General features: G+C 49.0%; 2 protein-coding genes across 2 annotated transcripts in view; both read right to left on the bottom strand.

Moving 5' to 3' along the window:
• LOC101759236 (AUGMIN subunit 2) overlaps positions 1–283 on the bottom strand; it is a 4,387-nt gene extending 4,104 nt beyond the window's left edge. Inside the window, exon 1 of the mRNA XM_014805387.2 lies at positions 29–283. Coding sequence (XP_014660873.1) covers positions 29–110 — 82 coding nt within the window. The 5' untranslated portion in view covers positions 111–283. The remainder of the gene's footprint in view (positions 1–28) is intronic.
• Positions 284–694: 411 nt separating this feature from the next.
• On the bottom strand, positions 695–3,238 carry LOC101758566 (equilibrative nucleotide transporter 1). Its single transcript, XM_022827352.1, has 2 exons — positions 2,613–3,238; positions 695–1,662 (listed from the first exon to the last, which is right to left on the bottom strand). Exons 1-2 carry the CDS (start codon positions 3,148–3,150, stop codon positions 935–937), a joined length of 1,266 nt encoding a protein of 421 aa, XP_022683087.1. The 5' UTR covers positions 3,151–3,238; the 3' UTR covers positions 695–934.
• Between the last annotated feature and the right edge of the window lie 13,262 nt (positions 3,239–16,500).

Raw genomic sequence — 16,500 nt, 5'->3', positions numbered from 1 at the left:
CTACTTGTAGTCGCGGGGAGAGGCACGCGGAACCCGAGGTCGGCGGCGATGGCGAGCGCCTCCGCCATCCCGCCCAGCCGCTTGCCCGGCTTCTGCTGCGCCGCCGCCATCGCGGAGGTCGGGGACGAGGGGGGAGGGGCGGCCGGACGGACGGGGATCGGCGGAGAGAGCGGTTGGTCGCCGGCGAAGGGGGAGTTGGGCCGTGTCTCGCTTTCGCCCCGACGGTCGGGTTTGGCTTGCTCGGCGAGCTTCTTCTGTCTGGAGCTCCAATTTTGAATCTCCAAATGGCTTTGGATGGAATGAACCGTTTTATCTTTTTTTTTTCTCTGAATTCTTTCTTTCTTTTTTGATCTTATAAGGCCTCTTCGGCAGCACATGAAATTGTTAGGAAATCAAATTAGAAAGTGGCGGGGTTTGTAGAGGCAGAAAAATAGATAAAATTGGTGTTTCCTAAACTAGAAAATTTAAATTGTATACCAGAATTCCATTCCCTTTTTGGCGCACCCTAAACCCCTAAAACTACCCACTCGTGAAGTTGATAATCACGCAGTTCCAGTCAGCAAAGAAATTATCAGGCACTAAAATTTGCCAGAAAGTCCAGCAACATCCGAATTGACTCATGATGAATCAGATAGAATGAAAACAGTTACCAAAAATGTACAATTTGTGCAAGGGTATCATGTATTCATGTTGCCATGAAGTGGGAATGGAGATGAAAAAAACTTCACAGGAGCCAAGGTTTGTTGATATGAACATTTTACTGCCTCTCATGAAATGTAAATTACACACATTTGCCCAGTCTTGCACCTGGGTTACACTAAACGAGTTGCAGGTATCCTTGGCCATTGGATTGGCAAATGAAACAGCAGCAAGCAAAAGGCGCTTGAACATGGTGCTATGATACATTGGCATGAATACACAAATGAACCCCCTATCAGATGACCCAGAACCAAGACACAAACGAACCGACGACAAGACCAACCACAAGGAACAGCACTATCACAATCCCGGCGGTCTCCGAGTGGTGGATGGGCACGGCCTTGGGCGCGAGCGTCATGAGGATGCAAGTCAGGTACCCGTTGGTGAGGCCCAGCAGGCATGTCAGTATGGTGACTGGGATCTCGGTGCGGAAGAAGCTGGGGCCGTGCAGGCAGCCATAGAAGAGTGGGTAGAACAAGAGCCGAGCAAAGGAGCCTGCAACCGCGATGTTGGCGTTCGGGAGGAAGTAGACAGCAGGCAGGGCCTTGCCAATGAGGTCAAACACGTTGTAGGCACTGATGAGGAGGATGGGGTACCAGTCCTTGAGGGCCTCAGAGTGCACATCCTCTGTGATGAAGCCCGGGAATATGGAGAGTGTGATGGCGTAGATGAAGATGATTCCAATGCCGTACCATTTCACTGTCCCGACGATGCTCCACAGGGTTGATCTCCAGGCAGGACCTGTCATGCCACCGCCAACATCTGCCTTCTGAGCTCTCTTCTTGATGTTCTTGTAGTACATGACGACCGGAAGCTTGCCGGCCACGTTGTAGCACACAATGCACATGATCATGACCACAATGCCGACGATGAAGTAGAGGTTCGCACTTTGCCTTAGCCCATGTGCATCTTGTGGGTAGAGTGCCTTGGTAAATACTCTCATTGCTGAGACAAGCACACCTGCAGAATGTAGTCATTCAGAAAATGTAAACCATTAGCATATTGCCACCTAGCAAATCCTCAAAAACATCATATACTTTTGGACAAAAAATCATATCGACCAAGTATATTGGTAAAGTAAGGGTTACAAGAGCACTAAATATACTGCTGACTCCTCAAATTGAGTTCCTAAAAGTTCTGCATTTTCAGTTTCCATCGGCGATGCCACACTACTGATTTTACCAATTTTACCCTCATCACTGTAATTTGTTGGGCAAATACACTACATTCAGAACCACCTTTTTGAGCAATTGTACAGCCACAATAAGCCCAGCACCACACGTTCTGATTCAGCTTCTCAAGTCACCTACTGGAAACAGCCATTTTGACTAGAAGCAGGATAAGAGGAACCTTGAAGAAATAATTGGTGGTGAGTTCCAAGAGCGCTAAACCTACCGCTGATTTTTGAAAGTATTCTTTAGTTCTCGGTCACTGCATTTTCAGTCTGTACAGTATGCTTATAGTTTGTAGGTTTATAGGCTGAACACCACATTCTGCTCCAACTTCTTATGTCACCTACTGCCACTGGGAACAGCCGATTGACCATCTTGACTCAAGCATGAGGCGAGGAGTCTTGAAGGAGCAATTCAAGAATCAGGGGGCAGCTCCAATATCCAGGTCAGTTAATGTAACTGTGGGGAACAATGGAACAGTTCAGCTACAGCCGGAAAACTTCCAGCAACCGCCAATTGACCATTTTGAGTAGAAGCAGGATGAGAGGAATCGTGAAGGAAAAATTCAGAAACCAGGCTGCTCTAATTGTCAATTGATTAAAAAAAACAATTTTGGGGGAACAATTCAGAATTGGGGAGCTCCAATCATACCGACAGGAAAAAAAAACAAACAAGAAACAGAGGGTAGTTGAGGAGGGAGGGAGCGGGGGGGGGGGGGGGGGAAAAGAAAACCACACCTGGAGGCGGCGGTTCCGGCGACGACGGCCTGCATGTACCTCTCCGGCAGCTCCCCGGCGAACCCGATGACTCCCCCCTGCACGAGCGCGTCGGCGGCGCCGCACAGGACGGTTGCCGCGACGGTGATGTCGAATGCCCCGTACATCCCGGGCCTCCCCTTGACGTATGCGGCGTCCATGGCCGGGACGACGAGGAGCGCGAGCGTGAAGAGCGCGAGCCCCGTGTTGATGCGCGCGGGGGAGCTGGATTTCGGGAAGCAGAGCACGATGAGGAGGAGGGGCAGGAGGCAGGAGAGCATGTAGGCGACGGAGAAGACGCGGTCGACGGGGGCGCCAGGGTAGAGGAAGGCGAAGTAGTCGACGGCGGTGATGAAGGCGTTCCAGGGGAGCAGGAAGCCGGCGCCCAGGGTGAAGAAGACGAGGTAGCCGACGCCGAGGCGGTCGGCGGGGGGCGCGGCGGGCTCGTCGGCCAGGGACGACGCCGGCGGGGGCAGCAGCGGCGCCGACACCCCCGCCGCGGTCTCGAGGTCGCCGCCGGCCATGGGTTGGGGGAGGGATCTCGGGTGAGAGCGGGTGGGGGTGGGTCTTGGAGGTTGCGTCCTTTTCGATTGTTGCTTTCGCGTCGGGTTTGCTGCTTCGCCTTGTGTGGACTTGAAGAGGTTCGTGCTTTTGGAAAAGAGAAGATGGATTCGATGTGGGTTTTTGGGGTCACTGACAGGTGGGGTTGGGGAGTGGTGGGCCCGATGACAGGGATGGGTATCTGGAGTGGATGGATGGAGTGCGATTCCTTTGCCGGGATATTTTTGTCCCTGTGACTACGGGCTTTAGGCCCATTTTTAATATGTTTTATCACACTACCTTCTAAACACATGTGTTAAAAGGGATGTGTTAAAGTTTAACACCTCTAATTTTATAAACACCCTAAGAGGTTTTAAAACACTTAAGGGGTGTTAAAAGTTGTTAAACTTGTTAAAAGTGGTCCCCCTCTCTACTTTTTCCCACCATTATCCTCTTCCCTCTTCTCCCGCTCTCTCCGCCGACCATAAATGAGGGGGGCAATGAAGTTATTTCCCACTAAAATTGTTACAGTATAACACATCATCCTAACACCCCAACATGTTAAACTTTAGCACTCTATTTAAGAGTGTTAAAACTTTAACACAGGGTATCCAAACGGACCCTTATTTGACTTGATGATGGTGTTAGTATTAAAATATTGTTATAGTAAGTTAAAAGTTTTTTAAGGTCCTACCTGATTAAAGTCAGTAGACTGAAGTGTTGATTCATTACTTGAACTAAAATGGATTAAAATCATTAAACGCTCTCCTCACCCTACCCCTGTTCATGTTTCTGACACTATCCTGTTCCCCTCCCCGTCCTTCTTCCCCTTCATCCCAATCCTTCCAATCCATCCACGGATCCAGAAATTGAATCTGGAGGAGGACAAATCAAGTAATCCGCCCATAAATCCGAGAAGATCAGGTCCCCCGCAGGGCTCTTTGCAACTTGTGCTGGTCCTAACGGTGGGGACCTCCAAGCTGTTCTCACCTTCTCTTCTATTCTTCAATCGTCGCCGCCGCCACCGCCGTTGGCGACAGCACGCCAATCTGATGCCATGACGACCGCGTCCCCACTCCTCCTCCTCGACCCGGCACCGCCCAGCACGCTCGCGAGCCGCGACAGCAGCGGCCCGGCACTGGACTTCCTTACCGCCCACACCGAACAGGACCAACGCATCCAACAGGACGACGGCGGTGGATACGGAGGCCGCGGCGGAGAAGAAGGAGGTGCCAGGCTCGTGGATACGGAGGCCACGACGGAGAAGAAGGAGGCGCCGGCTGAGGGGAGGGAGGAGAAGGGGACGGATGCTCAAGCTGCCGCCGTGCTGGCTGAGGAGAAGAAGGGGACGGATGCTCAAGCTGCCGTCGTGCTGGCTGAGGATAAGAAGGTGGAGGCGGCGCCGGCCGAGGAGAAGAAGGCGGTGGGAGGGAGTGTGGCGGATCCACTTCGAATTAGTTTGATTAAACAGGGTTAAGCCACCTAACATGCGACACTCCTGCCTAAACCAAGTTAACACGAAGTGCCGTCGGATTTCATCCGATTTAACCACTTGAACAGGATCGAGTTTAACAACCCACACGAAGGTGAGTGGTTCCAGAGAATACAACGAGTCCACTGAGTCAGACAAATTTACCCATTTAGTTCGACCACAAAAGCCAACATCAGAGTTTTACAAGGTTCAAATGAAACAACAGAGATAAACACTAGCGGAAGACTTCGTCGGGGTCGGATGTCCCTGGTGAGGCCAACCGGGACATCACTGATTCCTCTCCTCGCCGTCCGAGGAAGGATCCCACTCGACCGTCCAGCCCGGCGGGAGCTGGGGCGGCCAAGTGCCAGCAAAAGAGGGGTCGGGATCAGCAACTTCACCTGAAAAACAGGAGCCACAACAAGGCTGAGCTACTAAGCTCAACAAGACTTAACCGATAGGAGTAAACTACTACTCCTTCTAGACATGCAGGGCTTCTTGGCTGAGGGGGGATTTGTTTGCCAAAAGCACTAGTAACCCTATTTTCAAGTTTTAGCTTCGGTTCTAGGTTCATTTACCAGTCTAGGTTTTGCAACCTATTCTAAGCAATCATGGAACCAAACAAGATGTATAGATATATCAACAAACATGTCATCACCAGATTCCTCATTTACTCAGGGTGACATAGCGATCTAGCAATCTCAAACTGTGAGAGGCAGATGAATCGATTCGAGTTCTTTAACCATGCATGGTGAACCTAGCCCCACGACATCCGCGCACCCGGAGGTCGCTTCCTGTGTCGGCCTTCCCCATCAATCCCCTAACCCGTGTCGGGCCCATTTCCTTTGGTGTAAGGCTCCACAGACCCGGCCTCTGCCGTCCTGTGACCACGCTTACCACCACGTGCGACAACCAGCAGGGGAAACTCCGTTCCAAGAACAATGGGGCAACCGCTCACGTCTAGGTTCAATCCGGTACTAGGCTTCCTCATCCCATACTAAGTATGAGGCTAGTACTTTCAAACACTTGATCACGAACACCACCACTGTCGGGCCTTAGCAAGATTTCATAGACAGACGGGGTAACCATCCATCCACCAAAGAGTTACCAAAATCCTGCCCCGTCCATCGTCCTTATAGTTATAGCAGGAGAGTAAACATGCAACTCCTACAACTCGCAAGTGACAGGAAATCACTCGGCTTTTACCGTTTCCTAGTTAAGCAATGCAGCTACTCGGTCCAACAGCTAGTGCTAAGATCATGGGGATAACTCAGTCATGCATCTAGGGTTTCACACAACTCCTATACGTAAATGCACAAGCATGTTACAGAAGACATGCGCAAGTCTGGTAAATCACATAGGGTTTTTTATGCAACCGGAACTTGCCTTTAAGCAAAGAGGAAGGAAACTGCTCAACTTCGGGGGCGACTTCGGCTTCAGTGGGCAGGAGCTCAGCTACAGCTTCTTCTTCGGGCGCCGGGTGTAGCTCGTAGAAGCCGTCGGCGAGGTGCAGCTCTACACGAATGCAATGCAAGGGTTAGCATAGACGGTTATCTCAACAGCGACACTGGCTCGTCTGAGCCCAGAAACTCGCGACAAGGAGCAGGAGGGTGGGGAGGTTCAAGAGAGCTGGTGATGATCAAGAGGCAAGGGTAGGAAAGGAACTTATGATCTGATCCTTGAACTAGAGGATGTGATATACTAGGAATCCTCAGACGCAAGCGCTGAAGGGTCCCTAAATTTAACACATACACCCTCGGGTTGAAGAAAAAGATCACAGCCGAACCCTCGGGCGAGGCGGATAAGGGTCGGCGGAACAGACAGGGTCGGACGAGACGGAACCGGGGTCGGGCGGATAGGAGGGGTCGGGCGAAGCGGACTGGGGTCGGCAACTTACCTTCTTCCTGAGAGGAAAGCTTGGGGTCGGGAAGAAGCAGACTTGGGCGGAGGGCTAAAGCTTGAACAACGGCTAAGACCGGGAATGCTACGGCGGCGGCAGTGCTTCTTGCAGATCACAAGTAAGCTTTTACGCAGCACGGAGGAGCAAGCGGCTGGGTGGCTTAGAGAAAACTGAGAGAGAATCTGAGAGCAGAGCTCCTTAGGACTTGGTGTGCGGCGCTAGGAGCTTGAGCAGGGAGCGAGAGAATGGCTGAAGGTATCAAAGGCGGAGGGAACTCCGGCAACTGGTGCATTCCTTTTATAGCTGCTGGACTGAGAAAGGAAGCGGCGCGGGAGAGAGAGAGAAGGGGAGCGGCGCGAAGGCCGGGGAGAAGCAATGGAGTGCTCTGCCGGGGCGGCGATTGAGCGAAGAGGGCGGTGGTGCAGGGCTCCGGGGGTGACGCCAGCGATCATTGTGTTCTGCCATCAGGGCGGCGTAGGAGCGGGTAGACCGGTGGTTGAGATTTGGCGGAAGGCGGGCGTCGTCGTGCGGAAGAGGTGATAGAAGCGACCGGTTTAACGGTGCTAGAATTGAGGGCGCACAGGTGAGAAGACAGGCAGTCGCGGGCGCGCGGGCGAGCGCGGAGCAACAGATTGTCGGGCGGCTTCTGACAGGGCGGGGAAAGGAGCTGTCGCTGCCGCGGTCGGGGTTGGCGATGGAGGAATCGTCGTGTAGCGGAGACCAGGCGGCGCGACTGTGGTCGAAGTGACGGAAAAGACGGGCGACATCGGGCTCTGGGGCCGGGATCTGGCGGCGTGATGATGGGCGCGGGAGGCGAGGTCCTGCAGAAAGGTTGCAGAGGGGCTTTCGCTGCCATTGGGGAAGGGGGCGCGAGAACCCACTTGGTCGCGAGCCAGAGACAAAACTGCGCGGCGGGCGTCGGAGAAGACGAGCCACGCGGCAAGGAGACTCTGAAGCGGGCATGCAACTCGAGTGCGCCTGTCACGGAGGATCTGGGTAAAAGATCTCGCGGGTCCACCGGTGGATAGAACGGACGCTTGAGGAAAACTTAGCAGGATCCGACGGTGGGCTGAGCTTGTCGGGGTCGGGAGAGGAGCGAAACGGAGAGGGGTCGGGTCTCCGGGGTCGGGAATCGGCTGAAGGCTGAGCACTCAGGCACGGTAAAAACAAGGTAGATGACTATGATCAAGGGCTCCGATCAAGATTAACTCGGAAGATTAAGAGTCGGTCGTCACAGGGAGATCGGCTACGGGACGGAGGCCGGCAGCAGAGGGAGCCAAGCGGGAGGCCGGTGCCGACGGTGGCGGGTGGGACAACGGCGGGGACCGGGCGGGAGGCGGCGGGAGGGAGCCGAGTGGGAGGAAGGGCATTAAATGAGGGGCAGGGATGTCCCCAACATCTTTTAGTCCATTTTAGTCCAGTTTTGTGGACTAAAGGACTTTAGTCCACTTTTAGTCCAAGTATTTGGTTGTTTAGTTCAACTAAAGTACAGAATTTGGTCCAAAATGCTTTAGTCCATGGGAACCAAACACCACGAGATAATATTTGCTTAGTAGATGGATATATATACATTTAGGAAATAAAGAATAACAATTAACACTAACGAGTAGGTGTCCGGAGCCACATGGTGGAACATACTTCATTTATCCTAAATTGTAAGTCGTTTTGGTTTTTCTATGTGCATAGCTATACACCTAAGTATAGTGTATGTCTACATGTATACAACATCTAGAAAAGTCAAAATAACCTACAATTTGAACCATAGGGTTAGACAGTAATATTCTTTTGTGCTAAATGCAAAGGACCTTATTTGACCGACGAATTCGAGGTGAATTTTGCAAGAATCGCCGCGCGGCGCAGAATCATTTTAGTTACTCAAAATAGGTTTCCACGTCTGCACACAGAGGTAGGATCAGGTGGATAATGCGGTTGCTGCTTGGCACACTATGCATCACCCACAATTTTTTTTCCAGCCAAATGATTTTTATATAAACAAAACGGAGCATTTCCTCGTGGATAAATAAACAAATCGCCTCGTGGTGGCGTGCGTGCGAGGCTTGCAGGGATTCGGTGGGTGTGGGGCGGACTAATCTGATTAGGCTAGTGGGAGTTTCATCTCACGGTTTTCAAAAATGACATGTCATAAAAAGAGTTTTGAGTAGATGAAAATGAAACAATACTCTCCAATGCAGAGTTTCATTTCACAATTTCATAGACCGTTAATATCATTTAATTGCGAGGCATGTGATTGGATATGATTAGATCAAATGAAACTACCTAGCCCCAATGTCAGTTTCATCAGATTTTTATAGTCTTGGAAACAGTGTATGCAGAATTTCATCCCAATGAAACTCTTTACCCCTCTCTGCATAATTGACATGCCATGTTATCAAAATTGCTGATGTGTCACATCATTGAATGAAATTCTTGGAGTAGCCTTAGAAAGACCACGATAACTACGCGGATTAGGATGAATTTTGAATTGATAAAATGGTGTGTATTCGGGGGCACATGGCGTTAAAGTATTTTGGAGGACGATTTGGCCTCGATCCATCGAGATCTGCATGTGCAGTTCACAAGCAAGCTTATTGTGAAGCATCAGGATGACGTACGAAACGTTTGCGTGCACGGACCACACCCACCAAACGAACCACCGTCCACAACCTCCTTCCTCTCCCACGGTTCCTTTCTACAGGAACTCCAGCGGATCAGTACAATTGCATCTGACAAGTGGTTAATTATCAGGGATTTCGACTTGATTTTGGAAGCGCATGACAGAAACAACACAAATCTCAATCTTGATTTTAGAGGAAGGAAATTCATGTGGACCAATAACACAACTCACACAAGAATTGACCGTGCTTTCTGTACACGGGATTGGGATCTCATGTTCCCATCTTGTATCCTACAGGCTGCTTCATCTTTGGTCTCAAACCGCTGTCCCATTCTTGTAATCGGGGACACAAATCCCAAGTCTTTCAGGGGAATGCGATTTGAAGTCTTTTGGCCGAAGTTGCCGGGCTACAGTGAGGTGGTGGAAAATGCATGGAACAAACCGTACCTCTGCATATTTGGAAACTACACACAAAAATGCAGAGAACCTCAAAAGCCTTACGGGCATGTGCGAAGTCCAAGATCGAACACAACAAACTAATCTTGACAGCAGCCAAGCAATTGATCGGGATCCTAGATGTTGTTCAGGATTAGAGAACACTAACCCCCTCTGAACTCTCATTGTGGAGGAGACTGAAAGGATGATATTTGGGTTTGACTGCAATTGAGAAGCTTCGGGCCAAGCAACAATCCAGACTCGTGTCCATTAGAGCAGAACATGCACATTCCAAACTGTTCTTCCTAAGAATTAATGGCAGAAGAAGAAAAAATTTTAATCCATCCCTGCAAACGGCAAAGGGAACAAAATACACACATCATGAAAAGGAGGCGATTATCCACTCTCATTTCAGTGGTCTCCTTGGGGAGCCACCACAGCGCGCGCACACTCTAAACTGGGAAGCATTGAGGATGATAGGCATGATCTAGAACTGTTGGAGGAGGATTTTTCAGAAGACGAAGTGAAGTCAACCATTATGGACCTGCACGCGGAAAAGGCCCCCGGCCCAAATGGGTACATAGGATCCTTCTTCAAAGCTAGCAGAGAAACTATCGATGGGGATGTCATGCTGGCAGCCAACTTTTTGTATCAACAGCATGGGCAAAAGTTCGACCAGCTGCAGCCACAGCCCAGCAAGCACTATCGAACGCTAGCTGCTGCAGCAGCAGCGCTGTAGCTGTGCACCAGCCCTATCAGGGCCTGTTTAGTTACGCCAAAATTCCAACTTTAACACTATGCAAAAAGAATATTTCCCATCACATCAAACTTGCGGTACATGCATGGAATACTGAATGTAGACAAAATTAAAAACTAATTGCACAGTTTGGTTGTACTTTGCGAGACGAATCTTTTGAGCCTAATTAGTCAATATTTGGACACTAATTCACAAATACAAACAAAACGCTACAGTATGCTACAGTGTTGGTACAGTGATTTTGGACAACCAAAATTGGGCAACTAAACAAGGCCCGAACAGGCCGGCCTTTGACTCGGTCCGTTGGGATTATCTTAGGGAGGTTTTGCAACAGCTGGGTTCTGGTTCCCTTGATTGCTTCCCTTCTTAAATGAATGCTTCCCTTCTTAAACGAATGAGCAGTGCCCTGTTGGTTTTTCAAAAAGAAAAAAAGCCGAGCCTTATCGAGTAGGTTGAAGCTCTCGAGCTTCTCGATCATGAGAGGAGCCGATCGATCGGAAGAAGCAATTTTATATGTATTTTCTACAAAGCTTTCTTATGAGAGGAACTTGAAGTTATAGCGTTGTAAGTTATTTTTTTTATTTTTGAAGGAGACTACAGCAATTAGTACGCTGGTTGGGTAAAGTAAATGGAGCAAGGTATAGTATATATGTGTAAGACACAAAATATTCTTGTTCATATTAAGACAGCTATAAAATTAAAGGTACGTCAACAAAACACTTTTCAAAGCTGTCTCGTTCTACATACATGACAATCTAATATACCATTTTATCACCATTCTAACCTTGATGATGATGATCATATCATCATCTTTTTGTACAAAAGATTTCACCATTAATGTGATTCAGTTGCGATGCTAGTGGTTCCTTACTTGAATAGACGCCCTTGGTTTGGATCAATGGGACGCAGCCTGCATGCATGTTGCCCAGCGGGCAGCGGCCCCTTGTATTAATTGATTGGGTGCCGAGTTCAGCATCATGTTATGGACCTGGATAGCTGAGATGGATAGGATAATAGAATTGGAGGGATTCGGGGAAGAACTCGAGGAAGAACAGACTGCAGGGTTTGGAGGTTTCAGATAACTTTGTTCATCGATGCCTAACATCAGTTTCACAGATCCCGCGCCCCGGCCTCGCTGCCGCATCCCACTTCGCCTCGCGGCTGCGCTCGGCCAGCCACTGCACCGCGCCCGAGCTTCGCAGATCGGGTTTTGCCGCCGCCGGATCTCGCCGGAACGCTCCGCCGTGGGTTGCAAGAGGAGAGAGACGGTGAGAGACCACTGAGAGGAGAGAGGGGGACTGATTCAAACGATTTTAAAAATCTGGAGACGGTGGATTTGATCAATCAAGAAAATGCAGAACTTGTAGATTTGATCATTTGATGATATTATATTCGAATTGATCTGCGCTCACAAGCTTTGTACGACGGCTTCTATACGCAAATGGAAAAAATGCGCTAAATGTAAGGCTAGCCCACACAGGCATACCATACGATTGATAATCCAATAAACAGTTCCTTTTTCGTGCCATCTTTTAAATAGATAGAGTACACTTGAATAATGCTGATATCTTTTATAATTCGAACTAGCAAAGAAGTGTACCATCACCCATGAATTATTGTTGAGATGGAGCAAATGCCAGCACTGCACCCAGACGGCCACGCCAACATATCCCTTGTTAATTGAGGCATGCATGTCATCCTTGTCAAATGCACACGTGTCCGTCCACCTTCCTCTCCTAGCTCAGTCTGTACCAAAGCAATAAAGCATCTAGGCTCCTAAGTTGTATTTTGATAATTAATGCACTACTAGAAAAATGACCTCTCATCCCGAGGCTCAGTAATGGTCACTTTTGGACTTGATACTAATGTTAGCATTAGTATCAGGTCCAAATTTGGGATGCTCCGAAGGCCCTTTAGTACCGGGTGGGGGCTTCACCCAGTACTAGCACCCACCCGGTACTAAAGGGTTTTCCGTCCGCACGCCAAGTACTGGCCACCGTCATTATCCTCAGCTCCGTCTGCTCCGCCTCCCTCATCCTCCAAACCACTCCATTCGCTCTCTCTCCCTCTCCCTCTCTAGGGGCCTCCGCTCCCTCTCCCTCTCCAGGCCACTGGCTCCCTCCCTCCCTCCCCAGCCTCCCCTCTCCTCCCCCTCCGCTCGCCCCTCACCTTGTGCTTGAGGTGAGGAGCGGCGGCAGGGTGAGGCACGGCGGTGGCGGCCATCGAGGTGGTGGGGAGTGGCTGGCGGAACGGCTGCGGGCAAGAGCGGCTTCAGGCGGGCGGGAGCGGCTGGCGGAGCGGTGCCGGGGGTGAAGGGGGTGGAGGAGGGCGGTGGAGGTGAGGGAGGGGCGGAGGAGGGGACGGAGGAGGCAGAGGTGGGGTGGAGGCGGAGCGAGCGGGGCGGCGGCGACGGAGGAGGTGGAGGAGGGGGCGGAGGTAGGGTGGAGGCAGAGCGAGCGGGGTCGAGGGTGGGGCCGATGGCGGGGCCGGTGGCGGAGGGAGGTCGGGGCCAGCAGGGGCTGGTGGCGGCGGGAGCTGGGGCTGGCGGGGGGATTTGTTTTTTCTAATTTTTTAATACCCTTTAGTACCGGTTATTACAACCAGTACTAAAGGGCCCCCCTCTAGTACCGGATTCCTAGTACCGGTTGCACAATTGTATTAGAGGGGGTTCCGAACCAGTACTAGAGGCGATATCCCTAGTAGTGATGACAACGTTAGTGGACTAACAATTTCATTGGAGATATGAGTATAGGTTAGTTTCGGAGATGAATTAAGCTTCAAAGGATGCTATGGTGATAGCTTGGATAGATTCGCATTCGAAAGCTCAAGGAAAAGGTATATGATAGGATTTTTCTATTTTATCGGTCAAGAGGTGATTAGTGGATGATAATTGATTGGATTAATAGGCTAGATAGCCGTACTATCAAGAGGGATCGATTTCATTTGCTTGACGGTTCTATAGTGCCACTTTGCTCAAACAATTGCATCGCATGCATATAGGTTTATCTTGTTTGAAAAAGTGGGAAAGATGATGGTAAAAATATATTTTGAAGATGGCTAACACAGTGTGTATGGCGGACGGTCTCTCTGGTAGAGGCAGAGCATTATTTGACTTAGCCATATCTATGAAGTTATTTTGTGTGTTGAAAAGATATAGGGCGGACGGTCCGGCCCTGAGGGGCGGAGGGTCCACCACTTGGTTTGGTGTTTAGACAAAACAAGTTTTGGTTCTGGTGGGGCGCTAAGTTATAAAAGGCGGACGGTTCGGCCCTTGGTCATAGACGGTCCGCAACAGGATCTAAAATTTGGACAGGATCTAAAATTTGGATAGAATGAGTTTGTGTTCTGGTGGGTTCTTCTAGTGAACATTGGATGATCCGGCCCTTAGGGGCGGACAGTCTGCCAGCTAACAGCAAAAGTCGAACAAAACCATTTTGGTTCTGAGCGATGGACGATAATGTGAGGCGGACGGTCTGCAAGTTTTGGGCGGATGTGTCGATGTTTAGACCTGGCAACCTACCAAGGGGGGTGCCCGAGGTAGTGTTTTGGTTAGTGGGGCTCGTTGAGATTAGGAAGTCGAAGGTAAACGCAGACACACAATTTAGATAGGTTTGGACCGCTAGATTGCGTAATACCCTACGTCCTATGTGTTGGTTGGATTTTATAGGGGAAGAGTTTTTATCCCGATTGAAAATTCCAACTAGGACAAAACCTTTTGTCCCGGTTGGAAGTTTACTCCCGGTTGAAGCTTCCAACCGGGACAAAACCGCCACCCTTTTATCCCGGTTGGAATTACCAACTGGGAGTAAACAGGACAAAAGGGTGGCGCTTTTGTCCCGGTTGGAAGCTCCAACGGGACAAAAGGGGGGCGCCGTCGGTGGTTGGTAACTAGCCGTTACAACCGGGACTAAAGGGGGGCTTTAGTCCCGATTGCAAATAACAACCGGACTAAAGCTCCGCCCCATTTCAGCCTACCGAGGCACGCCCCCTTTTGTCCCGGACTAACTTTAAACCGGGATAAAGGGGGTGCATGTAAGGTGAGTTCTCCACTAGTGTATGTATCTAGAAAAGCCAAAACGAATAGTAATTTAGGACTGAGGGAGTAATTAACAAAGTTCTAGATCCAAATGTAATAGCACCTGATCATGGTCTCATGGGTTACAAAGCTGGCCATTGGCGAGTGGGTCAGCAATGGATTATCATGTGATTGATTACAATGCATGCTTGAATCTTGATACACGGGGAAGAAAAGGGTAAGCTGAGATCAAAATGTATTCGACGAATTTCGTACAGGTTGCATGCACCCAGTCCCACCAGTCTTACCATACCTAAAAGCTCTATGCACTCTGCTATCGGGAAGAAAATGTATCATCTCAGACTAGCGTTGATAGAGCTTCCAAGCTGATTTCCTCCACGTCACCTGAATAATACGGTTGGACTTGGTGGTTGCTGTGATGTTTTGTCAGAAACTGCAATTTGCTCTGCAAGTATAGATAAAACCATGGCAGATATTTGTTGGTGGTACAATCTGAATACTGAAAGTTGAGTCATGATCAATTGTTCATGATGCAAATAAGCGACGTGTATCTGGTATAAAAAAATATTGCAACTCGTGGTGGAATCATGTTGGGAAGCGCATGCAATACCAATGCAAGCTTAAAGTGAGGTTGCTCCAGTGAACGTAGCACTACAAGAATGGATTAACAAAGGGAGTGGATAAGAAAATGGCAAGAAAGAATCCGTGGCGATTGGACGCGGGGATACTCTAGGAAAAGTAAACTGGAATCTACGGGACATTATACGAGCCAACAAAAGCAGATGCCACTTGCATTATTTGTGCTGCTCTACTAGTGCCCCAGCACTGTCAGCATCCATCTTGCTCGCCAGTAGTATCACTGTCAGAAGTCACTACTCACTGCTTAGCCCTGAATTATTGGTACGGATTCTATCATTTTCATATGCTTTCCCATACGGCCATACTTAACCACGCCATTAAATAATTAGGAATTTTTCAGGGGAAAAAAATACTGGAGATACCGAGAGGCGCGAGCCTATTTGAATGTGGAAAATCACAAGATTTTAGGAAGCAATGCGTTTCCCACAGGGACCAGGAAAAAGGACCTCCGGCGTTTCGGTTCCTTTGGTTGCCGCTACTAGCATCTCCACATATCAAAAAGTAGTAACGTTAAGGAATCAAGTGGCCAGCGATAGAGTCCTTAGATAACGCACTGTCATTTAGCAAAAAGAGTTTAAAGTAAAACCAGGAGGGGGCTAACTCACTGATCCTTTTTAATTTGTATGTATATAGAAAAGCTTACTAGTGTTTATGCAAAATAGCTAGTTTTTGTAGTTATTATAAGGGGTCATGGTACCTTACTTAAACATAGCTGCTTCATTTTTTGTTGTCTCGAGACAATAGGGAGCAATGTTTACATAAAAGAAAGAAAGAATAGAATCATATGTATTTGATATGTATTTGATCTAGTGCCAATGCATTTTCTATACTGTTTAAATGCAAACCGAACATAATTTTGCTAGTTAGGTTTCTTACAGTGGAACATGTCAAGCCCTTGATTCGATATATATGTTCACATTTTTTTACATTTATCCAAAATTAATGCCTTTATGCTTTTCTAGTGGTAGACGGCATACCCGTTGATAGCGATGCATCAATGTTGACTTCGTCAATCTAAAGATCTGTCGGAATACACTTATAAGGATAGAGTTTGCGTGCGTGTATTTATAGAAGTGAGCGTGCGTGCCTATTTGTAGGCGTCTGTATTGTGATTATTAAAAAAAATATGGAATTGTTCAAACGTTACAAGATGTAGGAACCTTATTAGCGTTAAAATGTCACATATAAATAAATCTATTTGGTGGACCTGAGCCTCCACAATTATTTGGGCCATGAATTAGCCACAGGAAGTCGATGCACTAAATAAAATTAGCTAGCGTAGTTATTTCGACATAAAAGGAAACAATGTCCTTAATTTTACCTAGGATTCCGCAAAATTACCGGCTTAACCGTGGCTGAACGAAGGCTAAATTCCGGGTTAGATTCATTGGACGCACGTAGGCGTGTGCGATTCCACGGTGGGCGTAGCAGGGGCTCTTAGCCCTGTCCCCGGGCCCCACCGTTTCTGTCGCAGGGATAAAT

This window comes from Setaria italica, chromosome VI, assembly GCF_000263155.2.
Source record: "Setaria italica strain Yugu1 chromosome VI, Setaria_italica_v2.0, whole genome shotgun sequence".
Lineage (NCBI taxonomy): Eukaryota > Viridiplantae > Streptophyta > Magnoliopsida > Poales > Poaceae > Setaria > Setaria italica.
Note: the sequence above shows the minus strand (reverse complement) of the source record. Positions and strands in the feature narration are given on the sequence as shown.